The sequence below is a fragment of the Pseudoliparis swirei genome, chromosome 9, assembly GCF_029220125.1.
Source record: "Pseudoliparis swirei isolate HS2019 ecotype Mariana Trench chromosome 9, NWPU_hadal_v1, whole genome shotgun sequence".
Lineage (NCBI taxonomy): Eukaryota > Metazoa > Chordata > Actinopteri > Perciformes > Liparidae > Pseudoliparis > Pseudoliparis swirei.
The window spans coordinates 22,802,170-22,823,761 of record NC_079396.1 but is presented as its reverse complement, the minus strand read 5'-3'; the positions used below and the strand labels follow the sequence as shown (position 1 = coordinate 22,823,761).

At 42.3% G+C, this 21,592-nt stretch overlaps 2 protein-coding genes across 3 annotated transcripts; one reads left to right on the top strand and one right to left on the bottom strand.

Annotated features, from left to right (window-relative positions):
• Window positions 1-1,856: 1,856 nt before the first annotated feature.
• On the top strand, window positions 1,857-11,206 carry LOC130200157 (glucose-6-phosphate 1-dehydrogenase). Of its 2 annotated transcripts, none has more exons than XM_056424189.1 (13): window positions 1,857-2,042; window positions 3,401-3,528; window positions 6,189-6,226; window positions 6,338-6,446; window positions 7,050-7,267; window positions 7,589-7,747; window positions 8,073-8,198; window positions 8,600-8,693; window positions 8,821-9,007; window positions 9,091-9,326; window positions 10,026-10,102; window positions 10,268-10,360; window positions 10,451-11,206. In XM_056424189.1, the coding sequence occupies exons 2-13, from the start codon at window positions 3,415-3,417 to the stop codon at window positions 10,539-10,541; spliced, it is 1,542 nt and encodes a 513-aa protein (XP_056280164.1). In that variant the 5' UTR covers window positions 1,857-2,042; window positions 3,401-3,414; the 3' UTR covers window positions 10,542-11,206. The 2 variants fall into 2 exon arrangements, with proteins under 2 accessions (XP_056280164.1, XP_056280163.1); XM_056424188.1 differs by having other exon boundaries at window positions 1,858-2,042; window positions 3,389-3,528.
• A 1,052-nt stretch (window positions 11,207-12,258) lies between these two features.
• Window positions 12,259-20,292, bottom strand: LOC130200162 (glycerol-3-phosphate dehydrogenase [NAD(+)], cytoplasmic). Its single transcript, XM_056424195.1, has 8 exons — window positions 20,159-20,292; window positions 18,206-18,383; window positions 17,838-17,978; window positions 17,507-17,645; window positions 15,701-15,813; window positions 14,287-14,523; window positions 13,238-13,344; window positions 12,259-13,135 (listed from the first exon to the last, which is right to left on the bottom strand). Exons 1-8 carry the CDS (start codon window positions 20,200-20,202, stop codon window positions 13,039-13,041), a joined length of 1,056 nt encoding a protein of 351 aa, XP_056280170.1. The 5' UTR covers window positions 20,203-20,292; the 3' UTR covers window positions 12,259-13,038.
• Between the last annotated feature and the right edge of the window lie 1,300 nt (window positions 20,293-21,592).

Here is a 21,592-nt window from a genome sequence, read left to right as displayed (position 1 = left end):
GATGCACTGTATGTGTGTATATATATATGTATACATATATACATATATGTGTGTGTATATATATATGTGTGTATATATATATGTGTATATATATATGTTTGTGTTTATATATATGTGTATATATATGTGTATATATATGTGTATACATAAATGTGTGTATATATGTGTGTGTATATATATATGTGTATATATATATACAGTATAATATATATATATGCATATATATACTGTATTTAATTCGTTTTTTATTCATTTCATTTGTTTTATATTATACATTCATTTTCATTTTAGAATTAAGCCATTCTGTGAATCGGCCAAACCTCCCTTCCCAGGGGGTGGTGTGAGGGATTCTTATGGCAGAGACACACGAGGTGAATCAAACCGAACCCCCCCCACACCTGCAGAAGGTGTAGGCGATTCTACACCCGGGAAAGTTTAGGAAATTTGCCTACAAACCCCCCCCGTGTGGCGGTAATGGCCGACACTCAGGGGAGGGCAGGCAAATCCCTAGAACTTTCGCCAACTGCCTTCTACGGGACTCACAGATACGCCCCACTCCTTCCAAAGAAGGAGCAGTGCCGCCTGCTAGAAATCACTTGTATTACATACTCTGATTCGCTGCTCCGTGACGTCACAGGCGACTTCAAAGCACAGAACCAGTTAGAACTGGTGGGTTGAGTGACGTCACAATGCTCGCTTCAAAGACGTCTCTATGGTAGTTCCGATGCGATATATCTTTGGCCACAAGTCTTTGGGGGCGCTGTTTCCCCCCTGGACACGAGGCAAAGAGACCCGTATGTTCCCCTTTGAGTGAGAGACGACCAGTGTTGCCAGGTCCGCGGTTCTCCCGCGGAATTGGGCTACTTTTGAAGTGTTGCCGCGGGTTGAATTTGTTGTCCGCTGGTTCGGGTAGACCTATTTTGCATGCAAATTACATGAATATCTTTAAATAAAAATCCATATTTTATATGAAATAATTTATTTATACCCAAATCCTACCAAACTGACTCCAGATCAGCACGTACACACATGGACATGGGACACGCCCACATACACATACTTTAAAAGCAGTGTATATGGTTTGGCACGGGCATATTATGAGTTCTGATATTGGGCTGGTTTTTGGGTTGGTTTTGATTGGCCATTAGGCTGGTTTTGTCACACAGACCTGGCAACCCTGGAGAGGAGGGGGGCTCGTGAGCGCCGCGGAGCGGGTCTAGGCGAAATTCTCACAAGAACTCAAATAAATGCCCCGTCGGATATTAAAACACATTTGGGGGGACTTGATGACAGAAAGAGTAACGTGTATTCTTAAATAGCCTCCGGATGAATAAAAAAAGTGTCTCCAGCAAAAAGGGCACTTTACTCATCTAGGGCAAAGGGGCTGGTGCTTGAGCACCACTAGGGCTCTATCTGTGCACGTGCCTGATGTAAGGTATATTATATCATGTAATATGTATATTTGTAAATGCTATTTCCAGTGTGATATTATACGAGGCTATTTGTACTTTAACAATGACTCTGAATAGTTTGTTCCACTACTAGATATACAGTAGATGATAACATTGTATTTAATTTAAATGTTTCTCGAAACAAGGAAATACCGTCACGATAAATTGTGTCCAAATATTAAGCAAAAGAAGTGCATTTTTTTATTGCTGCTTTGTTTCCTCGTCGTTGTCGAGATTCGAGAACAATGCACCGTATTATATCGCCTGTTTCTGTTACTGCCGCCAGTGTGTGCGTGTGCGAGCGCGCGCGAGGAGCGTGAAACGCGAAACCACGCCCATCGGCAGAGTCGATGACGTCACGTGATTGGACAGCGATGGGGAGTCGCGCGAGCGCTGCTGGTGAGTTGCGCCCAAACCGATAAAAAAAAAACCTCTCCGTTTCTCCTTTTGTCACTCGAACAGGGAAGTAGGCAGGACTCGAGTCAGAGGCGCAGCCGCAGACACAACCTCCCCCGTGGTCCGCTGTGAGTGAGTGAGTGTCAGTTGAGGGTTCAACGCGAGCTGCCAGGTTATCATCTCGTTCACGGACATGTGAGTAGCCGTTGGTTCTCTTATATTGAGCGAACGTAACCGTGGTTACTGTCGCTCGGGTTGAGCTAACGTATGTTGGAAGCTAGCCGTTTGCTAGCTTGGGAGCGGAAGTTTGGAATTGTTTTCATGTTTGCTTTAAGTCCGTCATGTATCGGCGTGTACATATTAAGGGCATGAAGACTGCGCTGTTTTAGTTTTAAATTAGCCCAGCATGCAGTCAGGAAAGGGGGGTAAACGCAACTAATCGTACGTTAAATAGCAGCATATTGTGAGCTGTTTGAGCCTGGATGTTGGTGGCTAGCTGCTCACCAGCTGCAACATGTCACCTCTCGTCATCTTGACGTGTGAGCCGAACGTTTCCAAAGTACCGTTTAGCCATCTAAATAGGGGATTTGGTGGAGGATTTGGCTAATATCATTATAGTTTGTAGCGGGTTAAAGTCTGGGAGCTCGTGGCCGTCTGACAGGAGCTGCACGTGCAGTACTTCTGAGTGTTGTTTTTATTTTTAATGCGAGGGATGATGCTCATATGTTGGTGTTTGTTAATTGAGCTTTTCAGAAATGCGTTGCAGATTTTTCATGATCAACACAGGCTTAGTTAAAAGAACACATTGACATTTTGTGGGCGAAGTCTTCTGGGAATTCACTGAAAAAGTACTTCCTGATTTGGCTCAAGTTTATTATCCCTCTCAAAAATGTTCCTCTTCTTTTGAATGTTGGATAATAGAGGAAGTAAACAGTGTTTATTGTAACCCCTCTTAGTCCATTAGTGAAAGTCCCATATAGCCAGCTGAACATTTTTCAACACTAATGCTGTGTTTTAAGGATTTAACAAAGTTTCTATTTTTTAAATGTGCAACAATTAATATTACAGAGTTTGTGGAAATGACAACAATGCACCAACACAATGTAAAGAAAATGTAATTAAGACGTACATTAGTGCCGAGGTCCTGTATATAGAGAATGTAATACTGTGGTTTCAGGCATGCATTGATTTCTGCCGGTAATGATTATTCTAATTTTTTTAGTAATCTGATTATTTTTTGTATTAATTGCTTGGTCTATAAAGGTTGTAATATTTTTTTATAATATCTTTCCAAGACCCAAAGCTATTTAATTTACAGTTGTAGAAGATTAAGGAAATCAGCAAATACCCATAATTCTTGATATAATACAAATGAGTCATTTGTTTAATTTTTTTTATTAATGAATGGAAAAATGTATAATGAACTAAATCTATGCAACTTGCATTTCACAAAGGTCAGCAGAAATGTAGAGTTAAACATGTTTATTAGTTATCGAACTCAAACTTCATTCTGCTTTACTACTTTTGTTTTGTTTTTATTGTATCCAACGCAGTTCCTCACGAGACAATGAGCAACCTTCCCTTCTCTCGGTCTGAGGTGTTTGGGGAGCTGAGGAAGGAGCTGCATGAAGATGAAGAGTTCGATCAGTCTGCTCACGTCTTCATCATCATGGGAGCATCGGTGAGAGCAGAGCATGGGAGGGGAATCAACATCTAGTCTGAATTATAGAAATACGGTGTAAAAAAAAGGGGAACTGATCATGCAAATAACACTTGAGAAATGAAACAAATAGTCTAAATCACACAATGTGCTGTTTGATAATTAATCTTTTCGAACTAACCAGGAGCAAGTAACTTTTATCTGTTACTTAATTATTTGTTGCCATATTTACAGTTCAGGACCGTGAGGCAAGGCTTGTTGGTCACAAGTACAACGAATTGGTGTATTGCAATAATTACACATGGTGTGTGATTAAGGAACTGTTGAAACTGGTTTAACAATCTTATGCAAACAAGCTCTACACAATCATCCAAGCATTCAAAAGCCTGACATGGAGACATAAAAAAAACTCAAGGTTCTTCTTGGCTTAATATTTCAATGCAGTGTAGCACCTCTGATTGGGTAAAACACACCAGGAGCTAAATCAAACGCACCCCTCAAATGCATCTGTTTATTGTATTTAAATAGATATGATAATGTACAATATTTAATGACTAACAACTTTAAATATATCAAATACAGTGATGAGTGAGACTTATTTTTATTTTTTCTGTTTTATGCAAAGAATAAGTCAACCAAGTTGGTTCCTTTTTTAAATGTCAAAGACATAATACATTTCGTTGACTGCTAAAATAAATGGAATAGTAAGTTGATCGATCCAAATAATGTGAATTATTGTTACTATTTCCTCACACTGGTCTGGTGTCGAGTTGAGGAAAGTCAGTTGGTCAGTCCTGAACTGTTTTGTTGTTGTGTGTTATAATCTCCCTCCCCTCCTCTCTCTCTTCCCCATTTCAGTCTTTCCAAATGTGTCTCTCATGCATTCGTTTCTACAATTTAAAGGTTCTTTATGTATTGAATTCCCAGCACGTCTCTTGCTTCCATCCAGCTCTCAACATGGCGAGGGCGAGGCAGCAGGCAGACAGTGCTCACAACAACTCACAACACAGGCCGTCCGCTCCACAGTCTCACACTTTCGTGTTCTTTTGGCGCAAAAAGTCCGTGTGAGGGTGAGAGGCCGCCCCACTGTCGACTCGTCAAAGTGCTAGAGAGCTCTGTCGCAAGGCATACAACTATTGAAAACGTAATGCAAAAGAAAACATTTAAAAACATGTTTAGCCCTTTATGTAAACTTTAGGTATGTGTCCGTTTCTGCAGACTTTTGTCTGAGGGAATTATCCCCAATTAATAGCGTTGTGACGTTAAACACTTGCTGACAAGGGGAAGCCCGGAGGCGTAATGAAAAGGTAAACACGGAGGACGGCACGTGTTCAGCCTGACTTATAGAAACATCAACATAAATGACATAAAAACATATCAAAAGCAGAGGAATTCGAGCATATCACGCGCCTGGTGTTCCGTTTCTTTCGCTTGCATTGTTTGCTCAGTCGGAGAACGAGGGAGCTTTTTTGCAGCGTCATTGACGGTCAGCGTTTTTCTTTCACGTTGCACAGGCTGAACAGGAACAGCTGGGCCGCGTAATGCCACTCTGCTTATACCGGTTCTATAGATGCGAGTGTTTCTCCAGCTGTTTTTAAAAAGGTTGCAAGATCACGCCATACTTTCAAACATTTACTTTCCGATACTAATTAAATAGTTTTAGCGGTTTCACACTGATATGAACAGTTTGTTCAACAGGTTTGTCCTGTGCTCGTGTTGCGTTGACATTGTACAATGAATGAACAACTTCTTAACTTCTCGGCCCAAATGTGACATTAAAGACACACTTCTGTTCAGCTCTTGTCATCCGCAGTTATTTTAAACGCACAGTCTCAAACAAAGAATCAAGTTAACCCAGTTCAGGTTTATTTCCCAGTTGCGGACTAGATGAATAAAAGGAAGAGGGCATATTGTGTGATTTAAGCCAACAGTATACTGTTATGGAAAACTACATTTGAATTAAGTTGACTTCTAATGGCCTGTCCCATCTCGTCCTTGTATTGGTTTGAGGTATGCCTCGGATCATTCCTGACCTCCTCCTGTCTCATACCTCTTATAGTAAAACTAATAAGCAACAGGGTTTCAGTTGGCACCGTCTTTTGTCTCCACACGGTCTGTTGTTGTTTGGCCGCGACTCGGTGGGATTACTAAAGTGGTGCAAATCCTTAAATAAACCAACGCAGACGACTTACCTGTTGCCAGACTGTAACCTGCGGTGCTGCTGCAACTTGTGTCACCACGGAAAATAAATAACCACTCTGACAGTGCATCGGTTTTAAGTTTCCCAGTAAGATAGATAGATAGATAGATATATACTTTATTAATCACCAAGGGGAAATTTGTCGTGACAGTAGCAGCACCAATAAACCAAACACACAAGAATAAAAAACAAAACACAAAATATAAGAAACAGGGATGAAAGATATAGAAGTATACAAAGTAAAATAAAAGTAAAATACAAAACAAAATATATATGTACATATACAACACACATGCATACACAACACACAACACCAATGACAAATCAAATACAAAAATATTAAATATAGACAGTGTGCAAAAAGCAAAGTGTGTGTATATGTGCAGATGAAATGCAGACAACACCCACGCCTAATGAGTGTGTTTGTGACCTACATTTATTTGGTGATATCATATTTCTGATTGTATGTTTGCACCTGTAGGGGGATCTGGCTAAGAAGAAAATCTACCCAACTCTATGGTGAGTGAATCTCTGACTCCAGTGACGGGATGAAGTCTGAGGAATGACGCGCCTCTCATCTGGACTGCAGGTTCTGACGTTGGATCCGTGTGTTCATCTGTTGTCTCCCAGGTGGTTGTACAGAGACGGCCTCCTCCCTGAGCAGACGTATTTTGTGGGCTTTGCTCGCTCTGACCTGACGGTTGATGCCATTCGGACTTCTTGCATGCCATACCTGAAGGTAAAACTGCAACTTTAAATGCAACTAACATATTTATTTTGTGAGGGGAGATGGAGGAATTCAAAGCAGACGGTAGCAAAAATATTATACAAACTCTATGTAAATAACCTTTCAACGTAAGACAATTGTGTATCCAAGTCCTTCTGCCATTCCTCTCCTTCCTTTGGCTTAATCCTTAAAGAAATGATGAACCTACATGGATTTATCACATTTTATCTGCAGCTCCTCTGCTTTACAGAGCGTTATAGTGAATTTAACCTCATTGGTTAGCTCTGCAGTCGGCAACTTTTCTGATTTGATTCACTCTCCTGTCTGTGTGTCATTTTCGGCCACAGCGGTTTTCTGTCTAGAAACCACTATGAGCTCCATATGTCAGTGTTGCGTCAACAGCTTGTTTATGCTGCCCCCAAGTGGCCACACTAAGTCAGCTCCCGGCGGGGCGTTATAATCAGTACCTTTTTAGAAAAGCCAACAAATAGTATTTCCTCAGCTCTTATTGATGTGTACAGATTGTAAAGCTCTCTGAGGAAAATGTGACTATTGGTGATACTAAATATATTGACTTTAATGGAAATAAAATTATTTTCTTTGACCTCTGACCAGGTGACGGATAAAGATGCAGAGCGGTTGTCCGCCTTCTTCAAGAGGAACACGTACATCAGCGGGAAATATACAGACGAGAGTTCCTTCTCCAAACTCGACACGCACATCACGTCTCTTCCCGGAGGAGCCACGGCAAACCGTCTCTTCTACCTGGCGCTGCCGCCCACCGTCTACCACGATGTCACCAAGAACATCAAGCACTGCTGCATGGGCACCAAGTCAGTACACCACCTCTGCTGCTTTGTTACACCGCCACCTACATCCTCTAACACCCGACAGTTAAATCCCCACCTCCAAATAGTTTAGGCAAAAACTGAACATTACAAAGAAAAATGATTTCCGCGAGGTTTTCCTAATAACCTGGCAACATGCTGTATGTGAGGTCTGATGGAGGAAAGACGTGTTCCTACGACTATCATGTTCTTCTTGTGATCTTTGCTTGGCTTTCGTTTAATTCAGATTCAAACAGAAAACCCATTTACATTTTGCCCCATTGCTGTCGTCTAAAGTGGACTTAATGGTTGGTGTCTGTCGTGTAGAGGCTGGACCAGGGTGATTGTAGAGAAGCCGTTTGGACGCGACCTTCAGAGCTCCGAGGAGCTGTCCGCTCACCTCTCCTCGCTCTTCACTGAAGACCAAATCTACCGTATAGATCACTATCTGGGCAAAGAAATGGTGCAGAACCTCATGGTGCTCAGGTGAGAAGAACACTTTGCTTATTAAATGCTGTCAAATGTTTGCTGGTAAACGTGTGTAGAGGAGCAGTCTCAACCCGTCGTTTGTTTTTGTTTTGTGTGTGTGGCTCAAAACAAGGGCGACTGTGGGTCGGTGGTCGGCCGTGTTTCAATCGGGGTTGGCGGTTCTTTCCCCGCCCTAGTCGATGAGTCCTTGAGCAAGACGCTTCACCCTGACTTGCTCCCAGTCGCTGTTTCTACGGCGTATGAATGTAACGTGATTGTAAGCGTCTTTGGGTGAAAGCGTCAGCTCGAATGTGACGCAACAGTAATGTGGGGCTCGTTGCAGGTTTGGGAACCGGATCTTCGGGCCGATCTGGAACAGGGACAGCGTGGCCTCCATCGTTATCACCTTTAAAGAACCGTTTGGGACTTGGGGCCGAGGAGGCTACTTTGATGATTTTGGCATCATCCGGTGAGTGGAGAGAAGAAAATCCCTAAAGTTTGTCTTTTGATTCAATAGCAAAGTTAAATGCATTTTTTTTTTACCCAAGTTTAAAATCTGATGAATAGAGAGCATTGCAGCTTTGATAAAGTCCCAACACACTCACTGGCAGCTGTTTCCTGTTTGGCTTGAGTTGTGACCACAGTTCGGCTTTCTGCACAATATTTATCATTGTTTTTGAATGGGATGCATGCATAGAGTATGTGCATAAAAGTATTAAATACATTTCTAATCTTCCTTTTTAAGGTACATTTTGCTCGGAGAAAAATGTGCGATGAACTAATCTTAATTTTATGAAGACGATGAGTACAGCCATCCCATCCCCCCTTTCCGACTTTTGTGTGACCATCTGTTCTCTTTACGCCGATCAGTGATGTCATGCAGAACCACTTGCTCCAGATGCTCTGCCTGGTTGCCATGGAGAAACCAGCTTCCACCAGCTCCGATGATGTCAGGGACGAAAAGGTACGAGGCGGGTCTCCAGAGGCCCGTGACTCAACTCACCGCCATGGTCATGACGACAGACATGGGGAGGTGTGTTGTAGCGAACGTTTCCAATGGAGGGCGCTCGTCCTCTTTCGTTCCCTCACAGGTGAAGGTGCTGAAGTGCATCGCTCCTCTCACCATATCCAACGTGGTGCTGGGTCAGTACGTGGGGGATCCAGAGGGGGAGGGAGACGCCAAACTGGGGTATCTCGATGATCCTACAGTTCCCGAGGGATCAACTCAGGCCACGTTCACCATGGCCGTACTTTATGTGCACAACGAACGCTGGGACGGTAAACGCGCCGTGGCCTTCACACCGATCCCACTCGTGCCACATTCTGCCCTCGTGCTCTCTCATAATGCTTCGGCTCCTCAGGTGTTCCTTTCATCCTCCGCTGTGGAAAAGCTCTGAATGAGCGGAAAGCTGAGGTGCGGCTGCAGTTCACGGACGTCCCGGGGGACATTTTTGGAAATCAGTGTCGCAGGAATGAGCTGGTGGTGCGCGTGCAGCCCAACGAGGCCGTCTACGCCAAGATGATGAGCAAGAAGCCCGGCATCTACTTCAGCCCTGAGGAAACGGAGCTGGACCTCACCTACAAGAGCCGATACAAGGCATGTTGACGCTGACGTGTTCACGCGTAGAGCAAGGGATTCAAATAGCGTTGCAAAGACAGTAGCTGTCCATCACGGCTTGAATTTCTTAAGGTGCATTCACACCAAAAGCGAAACTATTTTTCCGCGCGACCGAATCCTATGAAAAGTCAACGTACAGACGCGTGTGGCTGCGATAGACGCGATATTCTCCCGGGCGGCGTGTTCGGGGCGACGCGATGTGGGCGACGCGTTTCCAGCGGCACAATTTTCACCCGGAGTGGAAATATTTCAACTTTGAGGCGGTCATCTCGCAACTCGGCCAATCGGCTCTCGTGTTCCGCTCTCGTAGCGCTGGAAGCGGAAGTCTTTCAGGCTTAACAGTAACTTCATCGGTGAAAGTGACCGAGCTGAGTGAGCCTACGGGTGATGTCATGAACCCAAACACGAGGGCGTTAGTGTGTGGGACGTCCACAACAAGTATAAAGCAGAACTAGTGGTTGGTTATTCTGGTGGATGAAGGAGATGAGACACGGAGATAAGCCCCGCCCCTCGCGAAGCGTCTCGACGCTTATGGTGAGAACACAGCAAATGGTCGAGCGAGTAAACTCACGCGTTTTGGGCGACGCGAAAAATAGTTTCGCTTTTGGTGTGAACGCACCTTCAGCCGTATTGCTTTGATTGAGAAATTAACAATTCAAACATCTGCCTTGTTTCCAGGATGTGAAGCTTCCAGACGCTTACGAACGTCTCATCCTGGACGTCTTCTGTGGGAGTCAGATTCACTTTGTGCGCAGGTCTGTCTTTGTTTTTCACGCGCTCGTTGGCTCATGTTTCTACTGTCGTAGACCTGTCGGTGAACATACCCCTTCTTACCACTAGATGGCGACATTGTGCATCTTTTCTCTTCCTCAGCATAAAGGAAAGGGTTGTAAAAGACGCTGAATTGTTTGTCTTTGCAGTGATGAACTAAGGGAAGCATGGCGGATCTTCACACCTCTTCTTCATCAGATAGACAGAGAGAAGCCCAAACCTATTGCATACAAATTTGGAAGGTAGGAATTGTGGTTCACGACGTCCTCAATTGGAAACTGTGTTTTTAAAACGGAGCGTTGGTCGTGATTCGGTTCCTTTTGTTTTCCCAGTCGGGGCCCAACAGAAGCTGACGACCTTGCGAAGAAAGTTGGATTTCGCTATGAAGGCACTTACAAATGGGTCAACCCTCACAGACTGTAGAGATGAGGGAGGAGTAGAGGCAGGAGAGTAGGAGGGGTAAGTGAGCCGTGTCTTCTGAGGAAAGAAGCGTTTCCACGATGGATCCATCGCTGTAGCAGAAACGAGCTATTATTTCTCAGGTATGGCAATAATTCCTTGGAACCAGTTCATCAGATATTAAAAAGCTAATTATCCATTTCTGCCGTCAACCGTGCGCTAATACTGCAGTTCTTGTGTTTTTTCGTCATACATTCACAGCAACTCTCTGTTGCATTTGAGAGGTGGTAGCAAGTCAGCTGTTCACTCGTCGTACCGAAGACGGCAGAGACGAGAAATGATTGTTCACCAGCTGTCGCTCTTAATGACATTATGATCGCAATAGCGTTATGCTTTGGCCGCAGTTATTAATCACACTGGGTGGAATTTAGTTTTCTTTCTGCCTTTTATAAAAGGGCGTTGCAGACATCTTTCTCTTCTAAGCATTCGTACTGGAATAGTCTTAAGTGTCCTTATGGATCGACGAGCTCTCGTAGCATTCTTTAGGGCTTCATTCCCTTTTGTGTATTTAAGCTGCTGATGTTCATTCAAACTATTCAGTCACCAGACGGGTCAACAGTGAATGTCTCTGTCATGATTAGCTACATTCCCACGACTTGTCATCAATAAACCAGCTTTCCTTCTCCGTTCACGGGTTTCATGCTCTGTGGGTTTTTTCTTCAAGCGCCCCATTTTGCACCTTTCTTTTAGTGTTGTATAATAAAGTTAACTAGAAGTACTGCCAATATGTCAAGATGCAGTCTCTATCCATACCGATCAATAATGTCATCCATTCATAATGTTCTGCTGTTTGACATTGTGGGAAATTGTCATAATGACATGTTTGAGAGCCAAATGTGTTTTGAGACTAACTTGGACATTTCTGCCAAATCTTAAGATTAATTCCAGAAGTTCTGAATCTATAATCAAACCTTCTAGCCAACAAACAGATTCCACTTCATTCAAAATTATATTAATTAAAACCCCAGAGTCGTCATGCCAACGGTGACCCTCCTTCTCTCCTCTGCAGCTCGTCTCAACTTTCCGCCCCTCTATTGATTTAAAACTTACGTTGGACTATAGATTTATTTGAGATTTTGACATTCTAATTCTCGGCCTTTGTCTGAGCACTAAGTCTGTTCTCAAGGTAACAAACTACTTCTTACTGGATGCTGGTTTCATATTTTCTCTTCAGCCTTTGAAACTTTATCACTCGATTGCCTTAAAGTGATTTTACATCAGGGACACAGCCTGACAATCTTAACTCTTATTCAAACTCTCTCGGTAACCATGGTGATGCCTCCATAACTTTCTTATTCTGTATATGCATGCTGCCACCGGGATGGTCAAACAAAACCAGTGCTTTTTGATACAGGTTACACACACAATGTCCTTTTAGGCAAAAGGGTGAAGGTCATTTTATGTTTTGCTGGAGGTCCCAAAACATTTCCCCCCTTTAAAAAGAAAAAAAAAAGTCAACCCCATTCCCTAAATAAGGGATAAATGAACAATACGTGTTAAATGTAAGCCTGGTTTGAGTTCCAAGTGATCATTTTGATATGATGCAGTCAAATAACTCCTTCACTTTCATTCTCCTACCACTGGTAGTTTGTATTTCTTCCAACTAATACTCGTGCTGCAGTGATCTGTATTAAAGAAAAACAGATTGCCTTTCCAATGAGAGAAAAATAATAAGCGAGGATTTTCATTTGATTCGAATTAGTTTATTCAGACAAATGTTGATATAATTACCGTCACAGTTGATATAGTAGCTTAATCAGACGGGGTCACAATAACAAATGGAATATTGGACGGATGTTAAGTAGTTTCAGTCTTTGGTTGAACCCCAAAACAAAATAAATTTCAAAGAATTAGAAACCGTGCATGCTAAGGCACTTATACTCCGACAGTGCGTTAATATACAGTACAAGACAGTGAATTATGTAAGACACTTTTAGAGCAAATAAAGACAGAATTAAATGAGGTATTACATGACAGTTGGATAATAAATCCCAACAGAAGGCCATCGGGGGGTCTTTTCGCCTTGAGTGGTTGTTAAAAATTATGAATGAATGATGCGGTGCCATAAAAGTCTGGATATGTATATTAGCGTTTTTCAATTTGGTCGCTTTCTAGATATCCGACGCCACTCATTCGGATTTAAAAAATACATTTATAGAACAAAAAGATAGCTATCGGACAATAACACGGGAAAAGAAACGGCTTCATCCGGACTCCAAGTCGTCGGGAAATGAAAGCACTTCGAAGAGCGTTAAGGACAGAGCGCTCGGACGAGAGCTGAACACACGGACGTTACGCAACCCCTTCAGAGTGAACATCGCCCTCACTGGCGTGGCAGCTGTGGAGTGACTGGTCCTCGTCTACTTCTGCCCGGTGACGGGGGAGAAAAGGTAATGGTCTCTTTTTAAAAATATTTTTTAAAGGCACTTGGTCAGTTTTCCGATCCTTCTTTTTAAATTTTTTACATGTGCTCTGGGTGGTTCTGCAAACAGCTTATGAACTCTGAGACCGGGTGGCCCTGAAAGCAGATCTGATAGATGGCATTGAACAGTGGGAACCTAGGAGGGAGGAGAGAGGAAGGAGGAGGCATGGTTGAGCGCTCAAAAGACGCTGGATTGATGTATTCTTCTAAACGTCCGTCGGGCGGCTGCTCAACCTACTTGTCGACGAGGTCTTTGTGCTGCAGGATGCGGTAGACCTCGGCGGCCGTCGCCGGGCCCTGCAGCTTCTGACCGTTCAGCATCTCCTTCTCCAGCTGCTCGATGGTCTGAGGAGGAAAGGCTTCCCGTTACGAGCTTCCTCAACGTGCCTCCAGCGGCGAGGAACACAAACACTCACCTGGCCTCAAACACATTTCAGGACGTAGCGGACCGTACATGACCTTTTAAGTACGGGACAGCCGATTATGCGTTTCATAATTAGTTTATTATTTGTCCGTTTCAGTATTATATTAAGGTCGAAGAATTAATTTGAAATAATTATGCCGGTAGGAAGTGAAAAAATAAGAGCACGAAACGGCAGTTTTTCACAGTAAAAGTAATAAAATAAATGTTTTTCTTTCTTCAAATTGACTTTTTAAATGGCTCACGGGTTGTCTATTGTATGTTGTAGCTAATATTAAGTAATGATGTATTTTCAAAAGTTTACATGAGCTTTAAAGTTATGTGAAGGTAAAAGCCATATTGCTTTATCAGCCTTAACTGCTTTTTGGTTTCTCTTATCTAAAAATATGTAAACCATCACATCTAATAAACAAAATGTGTTAAAGCTGCATTTTAAACATGCATTTGTTGACACCTTTCTTATGCTCTATAGTGATAACATGGTGGGGAGTTTATTTGAAGTTAAATATATTTATGTATAGCACTCTATTAGAACTCGTTGACATGGTTGAAATTCATAATTGTATATAAATATATACATTTAGTTTTTTACTGTCAAAGACGCATTAAAAGATATCGGTGTTTGCACTTTTCCTTTCCTTGTTGGCTCGTTTCGGGTTCAGTGCTCATGCACCTACCCACAGAAGCGTATTGTGCTCTTTCACTACTGATTTTAAATATTTATTGATCCATTTATCAGCTTTACGCTGCTGTATCTGATCGTTTCTCAAAACCCAAATAAGCACTTCCGGCCTATTCCCGTGGAAATAAATCGAAAATAACCCTGTTTTCTGAAAGGGGTGAATGCATGCGAGCCAATCTCTCACCTTCCCCGTCTTCACGAAGGCTTCGGCGACTTTGCGGTTGCGGCCGCCGTAGCAGGTGGTGATGAGGTCGGCCACGCCGCAGCTCTCCAGGAAGGTCGCCGAGGACACGGGGCCGGCGGTGCAGAAGATGCGGGCGAAGGCGATCATCTCCATCAGGCCTAACCGGATCACGGCCGCCTTCGTGTTGTCTCCGAAGCCCAGACCGTCACAGAAACCGGCTCCGACCGCGACGATGTTCTGAAGGACGGACGAGGGGGGAAACGTTGGTACGAGAGCTCAAGACTCTGGAGGATGGGGTCGCATCGGTCTCAATAATTGCAAATGCAAACGGAGAGAATCAGAAATGAAAACACGAAGATTCACAAATGTATTCAATTTACAAATGCACACAGAACGAATACACATAAAAATGCATAAATATATTTGTGTTTTTTCTTTAGCGTGTGCATTGGAATGTATTTGTGAATCGTTCTGCGTGCATTTGTAAATTTAATATATTAGTGAATTGTTCTGTGCGCATTGTGAATCTTTTCATTTTTGTGAGTCTCTCTGTGTGCATTTGCAATTATTGAGACTGATCTGACTCCGTACTGGAGGATCGACATTTAACAGATTTAAATGTGCTTTCTAAGAGGAAGAATCCTCCCAGACCCCCCTGTCAAAACCAGTGAAAATATTATAAGGCAATATGGACATATTGAGAATAGGGTCGCAGATAATACAAATATAACAATTTCTAAATTGAATTAAGTGCATACTTAAAACAAATATTTACAACCTACATTCAAGATATTACATTTTACATTAATATAAAAACAGAAAAAGCCGCATATTGTCATTTTTTCAGGGAGAATTAGGGAATGTCTGCATTCTTTCTTTAAATATGAGGAGTCCATTATCAAAACTAGAACGGGCACTCGGTAGAGCGCATACCTTCGCATATCACAAGAGTGGGCAATGAATTATGAACATGTTGGCATTAGTTGCATGCCAATTGGATACAAATTGACTGTGCTATGGTAAAAATAAGATTTTGACCTTTTCATGACCTTGACCTTTGACCCGATTGATCCCAAAATCTAATCAAATGGTCCCCGGATAATAACCAATCATCCCACCAAATTGCATGCGATTCGGTTCAATACTTTTTGACTTATGCGAATAACACGCATACAAATACACGGCGATAAAAACATTACCTTCCACATTTTCAATGCAAAGGTAATGTTAACTGTGAAGTCTTTATGAGGGATAAATAAACCAAATGCAATCTGTAAATGTTGCTGTTCAGGAGCAAGACGACAGTAACAGGAGTTACCGCGCTAGTATTTTGTCTCACAGCTGCTGGGTGAACAAAAACAGAAATGAACCCCACGTCTGCTGCATGCAGCGGTGTTCATGAAGCGACGCTCACCTTCAGGGCTCCACAGATCTCCACCACATCAGACTCTTCCACCACGGTGACTCGGAAGTTGGTGGTCTGCATGAGTTCCTTCAGGAGAGCCCCGTGTTTTGTATTCTTGCACCCTGCAAGCGGACACAGAAGAACCTGCTTATCTTTGAGCATCTCGACAATGCACATTTTTGTCGCCGGCATTTAACTCGTCCGACTTTGGAGAGTCACGATCAAAACCCGACTTCTGATCTATTCAAGTGCAGTGAAGTAGTTTCACTTTGGGGGCGGTTACGTAACCATCGATCCATTTGACGACAGGTGCTTTCCCGTTCCGCCGGGTTCTCTTTTACCCCGTCGTGATTTATATGTGCACGCAGATGGAATTATCAGAGTTAATGCCAGAAAGCGAAGAAAAATGTTAATTAATATAAGCCAACCTGATTTTAAAATGTTTTTTTCCGTAAAGTAGGAAAAAAACCAAATGAAGACTATAAGTAGACTACTTCATTACTATACTGTACGTGAATTATCTATACATTTGTACGTCATTATAAGTGGCTCCCACCGTATTTAACAACGAGGAACAGTGGGAGGAGCTCTGGGGAGAGCTCAATGCTGCTTTAATGTACGCTACCGTTCAAAAGTTTGGGGTCACTTAAAAATGTCTTTATTTTTCAAAGAAAAGCACTGTTTGTTCAATAAAGATAACATTAATCAAAAATACACTCTATACATTGTTAATGTGGTAAATGACTATTCTAGGTGGAAACGTCTGGTTTCTAATGAAATATCTCCAGAGGTGTATAGAGGCCCATTTCCATCAACTATCACTCCAGTGTTCTAATGGTACATTGTGTTTGCTAATCGCCTTAGAAGACTAATGGATGATTAGAAAACCCTTGTGCAATTATGTTAGCACAGCTGAAAACAGTTATGCTGGTGATATAAGCTATACAACTGGCCTTCCTTTGAGTTTGAAGTTTGAAGAACAAAATTAATATTTCAAATATTAATCATTATTTCTAACCTTGTCAATGTCTTGACTATATTTTCTATTCAATTTTCAATTCATTTGATAAATAAAAGTGAGTTTTCATGGAAGACACGAAATTGTCTGGATGACCCCAAACTTTTGAACGGTAGTGTATAAAGTTGAGGGGTTTGCCGTTATGGATCGGTGGATTAATGTATATTTTTACGGGTCTGGCAGTGAGGGTATCATTTATTATACTTGCATGTGCTCTTTAAACCACGTGTCTCAGTCCACATTACAACCCATTTCTCCTAGAATGACAGTAACACATTAGAAACCATTGGCCCCAGGATTTTAACTGGAGCAGACAAACTTGATTTGTTTATTTTCTTCATTTAACGTCGAGCAAATAATCTCTACAGACCACAGCAAGCTCACGCAATGTCATTTTTGGGAGTGAGAATTTCAGTTGACGAAGAATGTCTGTTTGACTACAGCCCTGATGAAACCACGGCAACGGTCCGTAAAGCCTCGAGGCCGCCAACGAGTTTCACTTCACAGCGTCGAACAAACAAATACTCCTTTTACACATTAATATCAAAGCCCATGAAGCATGCAGTCATGTGGTGCGTACAAAGTCGCGTAGAAGGAAAATGTAACCCCCCCCACCCCCTCTCATTTCACCCTTATGCTGACGATGCAGAAAGCGAGAGAACACAAACCACAACAAACACGCTTCCTGCATCAAGACTAAAAACCTGCTTATTGGAGCTTTGTGCATAGAATAAGCCTGTCGTTTAAAACATCCCTATAATGCTGATCAATCAAAAACATAAATATATCCGACTAACCAATGGTGGTCTCACAAAACTTCTCATCGGCAACCTCATTGGCAATGTTGGCCCCCATGAGCACGCTCATGGTGATGCCAATCTTCTCCTGGATCACATTAGAGATGAGTTTAAGTCCGTCAGGCCCCTCGTCTACACCCTGGAGGAACAAAAACACAGACACAAGCAGTGTGTTTACATGAAGCCACACACACACACACACAGGTATTTGGGTCAAAAACCAAACTGCACTGTCCGGCTGCTTTAACATGGAAATAAACTGCGAGAGACGCTATAGGATAAAAACACGAAGCGGCGAATATCCAGAGACGAAAAAAGGTCAAAGGCCAACCTTGATGAGAGACATGCCCAGTGCGTCGGTCTTTATCTTCCCCTTCATGGTGTCGCACACTTTGGCGACAAACTGATGCGGGATCACAAACACCAAAATGTCCGCGTCACTGGACGCCTCCACCAGGTCTGCGACCGCCAGCTGAGGGTGAGGAGGGTTTTAGAAGAGGCGTGGCACATAAGAATAAAATGCCACCAACACTAAAGTCTGGTGGAACAACCGGCTCTTCAGAAAACTGATATTATAGAAGTTAAATGCATTATGAAAACATCTGAGGCTGTGATGGAGGAAGGCAAACACATAATACGTCAACGAACCTACATAAAACGCTTTATTTTTTAAATGGTGGTAAACCAACAGTTTCTTACCACGTTTGCTGGCAGCTGGTGACCCGGAAGGTACTTCACATTTTCGTGGTCAGTGTTGATGATTTCCGTCAGTTTGCGCCCATTCACCATCTCCTCAAACACCCACATTTTAACAGTGGTGTCAAAATGTGCATTCTGAGCAGCATTGGCACCCACGATCTTGGCAATGGCAGAACCCCTGTATCGTTAAAAAGGTAAAAACAGGTGAATGTTTCATTTACGTAAGAAATCATGGTAACCCTCCTGTTACCTTTAGGGTCAATTTGACCCCATTCAATGTTTAACGTCGGTGTTCTTTGGGGTCAATTTGACCCCAGGCTGTTTTTCACTGTGTCAAACATATAAGAAATATCAACTTGTTTATATATTTAAAGGGCTATTTAGGTAGTCAACAAACAAACATAAAGTACCTCACACTTAAACTTGGGAAACAATATTAATTCTAATAATTTTCTGGAGGTTTTAATTGCTGGGGTCAAATTGACCCCGAGGGTAAAATATGTTAGTAAATGTAAAGGTAACAGGAGGGTTAAGAAAACAGGCATTGTGGGTCCAGGAGAGATCCAACGTGACAGTGATTTTGTGAATTATTAATAAGTTATTAATAGCGTGTGACTCATGTGTTCTCTACTGGTTCACTTTGAAGTGGCTGCTCTTTGATCACCAGCAGGATGACTCGGCACGCAGCGCTTCAGATAAGCCGATATGTGTCCGACGACCCTCGAGGCATCGAGAACCATTCGGATTGTTTGTTCACTCAGCAGTAATATTATTTAATAAAAAGGGATTGAACATGATTTTGAGGAATTCTTTTAATAATTTGAGCCTCAACATAAAGCATGTATGCGCAAAATAAACTTTCTTCCAACAATAGCTACAATCCTGAACAAACACAGATGTTTGAATTAATAAAAAGATCCGTTTAGTCGATAAACTAAAAGCAAATTTGCCAATTTTACATGAGAACTTCAGAACAATATGAATTTCTTGATTGATTCTTATGTTTGACCTCTGGTATTTTGAATTATAAGACTGCTGCAAGGGTTTTGGCATTACTGAGAGAACCACGCCACTTGTAGATTTGAGATTAGATCATTTTAGTAAACTGGCAAGAGGCGTTGAGGAGAAAAAGCTGACATGTTGTATTTCTGTTGCTGATCACGTGTACAAACCTCCATTGCGAACTCTGCTGATGTTAAGTTAGTTTATGCCCACAGTGCTGCTACTATTTATGATTATGAGGCTTTTAATAATTCATGACCAAGACATTAATTCGGCATAAAAAGGCTTTAAAACATAATTTCCTTCCAACAATGGATACAATCCCATCAGAGTATGAAAACAAGTGTTTAACTCGTGCGTTTAGTTAAAAAAAAGAAAGCTACACCTCGAATTTAACAGGTGACTAAAAGTATTCATGTATGGCTTGTTATGACGACAAGTTTTCTAAAAACAAGCAGACAAGTTTTATAAAAATAAAAAAAATTCACATCTCCGGGGTAGCGTCAGAAGGAGAAAACAACCCCACGGAGCGGCTTCTTCTGACTGGGGGCAGGTCACGTAACAGGTGCAGGTTAACATCAACACACCTTCATACTGTGGTGGTGTTACCGCTCGGTGTTTATGGTGCAGACACGGTGACGTCATGGCGAACATTACGGCAGTACAATAATACATTTAAAAAAAGAGCAACGTTACAAGCGACAGACATGTGGGCATTTCTCAGACGGTTTTCCCTCTCAATAAGGGTGAAACTTTATCTCACGTCATCGCAGGAGAAAATAAAAAGCGGCTTATTGCTAGTCACCGTTAGCTATAGCCGGCTGGTTTGAGTTAAATACGCGATCTTTGACACCGCGAAGACGGTCACGCGAGCCAGAGTTTGGCTCCCGCGTTGACAGCGCAAACACACAAAACACGCGTTGGAAAGAAGAAGGAAAAAAAGAAACTTGCCAGTTTCCAGAGCCAATAATGCAGACTTTCTTCGGCGCTGCCATTGTGGAAGAGGGATGCGTTACGCCAATGAACAGCCGGTGGAGGTGACGCTAAATGCGGCTGCGAGAAACCTGCAGTGAAGTTACGCAACACAGCGAGCTGCGGGGTGGCTGCACGCCTGTCTCATTGGCCCCGCCGAGGGGGAGACGATGTGCCCGCCCTCTAGAGGTCTGGTCACTCATTCATCCAGCTGACTAGAGGTCAGTAGGCTTAAAGTAATGCGGGCTAAAGTCCCCGTGTGACACTGGCAACTGATTGCATCAACTATCAAACACAATGATATCGTAACATTAGCATAACAGCTCATCAAATCCATTACTTGGTTAGGTTTTGAATTGCAGTTACATTGCTGGACATTTGTGTTTGGTAATTGTTGACATTTGTATTTAGGTTTTATTGTAAAGTAATGATTATTTAGGTTATCTTTTGATATGTTAGTTGTTTCTTATGATAGTTGTAGTTTAGTTTAATGTATTTAGTTTTAGGTTAACTGATTGGGTAACACTGGGCACCTGTGGTTATATGTAGAGGTGGGGAGGCACAGGACCAGCATGCACCAGGGTGGCCAATGTTTTTTTTTATACCACAGGACAGAGAGGGCGTGTCAACAATTTGTTTGTTCTTTTTTGTTGGTTTAAGAAATAAATTATCAGAATAATAACAGGCGGAAATGGAGATTACTTTCTTTTGCATGCGTCAACACCGAAACCCACGATGCATAAGTGGCGGTTTGATTTGTAGTTTTGTTTGAAGTTGAAGGACAAATGGCCACTCCAGTAATGCTAGTTCAACTTTAATAAATGAAGCACTGTGTCGTTGCCTTGACTTGTGTACTACAAGTCTGTCTTTTATATGCATCCTCCCTGCTTTATTCTCTCCACAGTATACGCTCACAGGCTGAAGTCAGAGTTGAATGATCACTGTGCAGAATATAGTTGGCACATTAAGAACACAAGTTCACTGTGGGATACATGATTTAGTCTAGAGAGGACTCACACAAAGGGGGAGTGTGTTGCGTAAGAGTTGGAACTGATAGGAAACGAGGAAGTAACAAAACACCTAATTAATCAGTCTGATTTCTTTATGAACACAATGCAACTGTCTTTGTTGAGTTTTGAGCTCAGAGTTTTTATAATTATGTCTCCACCACAAACAAAAATGTACCAGTGTGCGTTCAACCTTCTCTTTCCTTGTGAAAGATTACACCAGTGAGTTCTGAATATATTAATGATGTAATACGCTCTAAAAAGGCCTCAGTCATTGTGCCATCTGGCTTCAGTATCTTAAAGTTAAATGTGTCAACATGTCAACAATGCTGTTTATGTTAAGCAGGTATCGTGTTTACCATGTTCATTTATGCTAACATCTAACATTTGCTATAAAGCACTCAAC

Excerpts from the sequence above, each read along its gene's own strand:
- LOC130200157 (XM_056424189.1), top strand. The coding sequence starts at position 3,415 with ATGAGCAACCTTCCCTTCTCTCGGTCTGAGGTGTTTGGGGAGCTGAGG. Across the intron at positions 3,529-6,188 it reads TCATCATCATGGGAGCATCG|GGGGATCTGGCTAAGAAGAA; the intron begins GTGAGAGCAGAG and ends TTGCACCTGTAG. Across the intron at positions 6,447-7,049 it reads CTTGCATGCCATACCTGAAG|GTGACGGATAAAGATGCAGA; the intron begins GTAAAACTGCAA and ends ACCTCTGACCAG.
- LOC130200162 (XM_056424195.1), bottom strand. The coding sequence starts at position 20,202 with ATGGCAGCGCCGAAGAAAGTCTGCATTATTGGCTCTGGAAACTG. Across the intron at positions 17,979-18,205 it reads ACCAGCTGCCAGCAAACGTG|CTGGCGGTCGCAGACCTGGT; the intron begins GTAAGAAACTGT and ends CCTCACCCTCAG. Across the intron at positions 13,345-14,286 it reads CCTTCGTGAAGACGGGGAAG|ACCATCGAGCAGCTGGAGAA; the intron begins GTGAGAGATTGG and ends TTTCCTCCTCAG.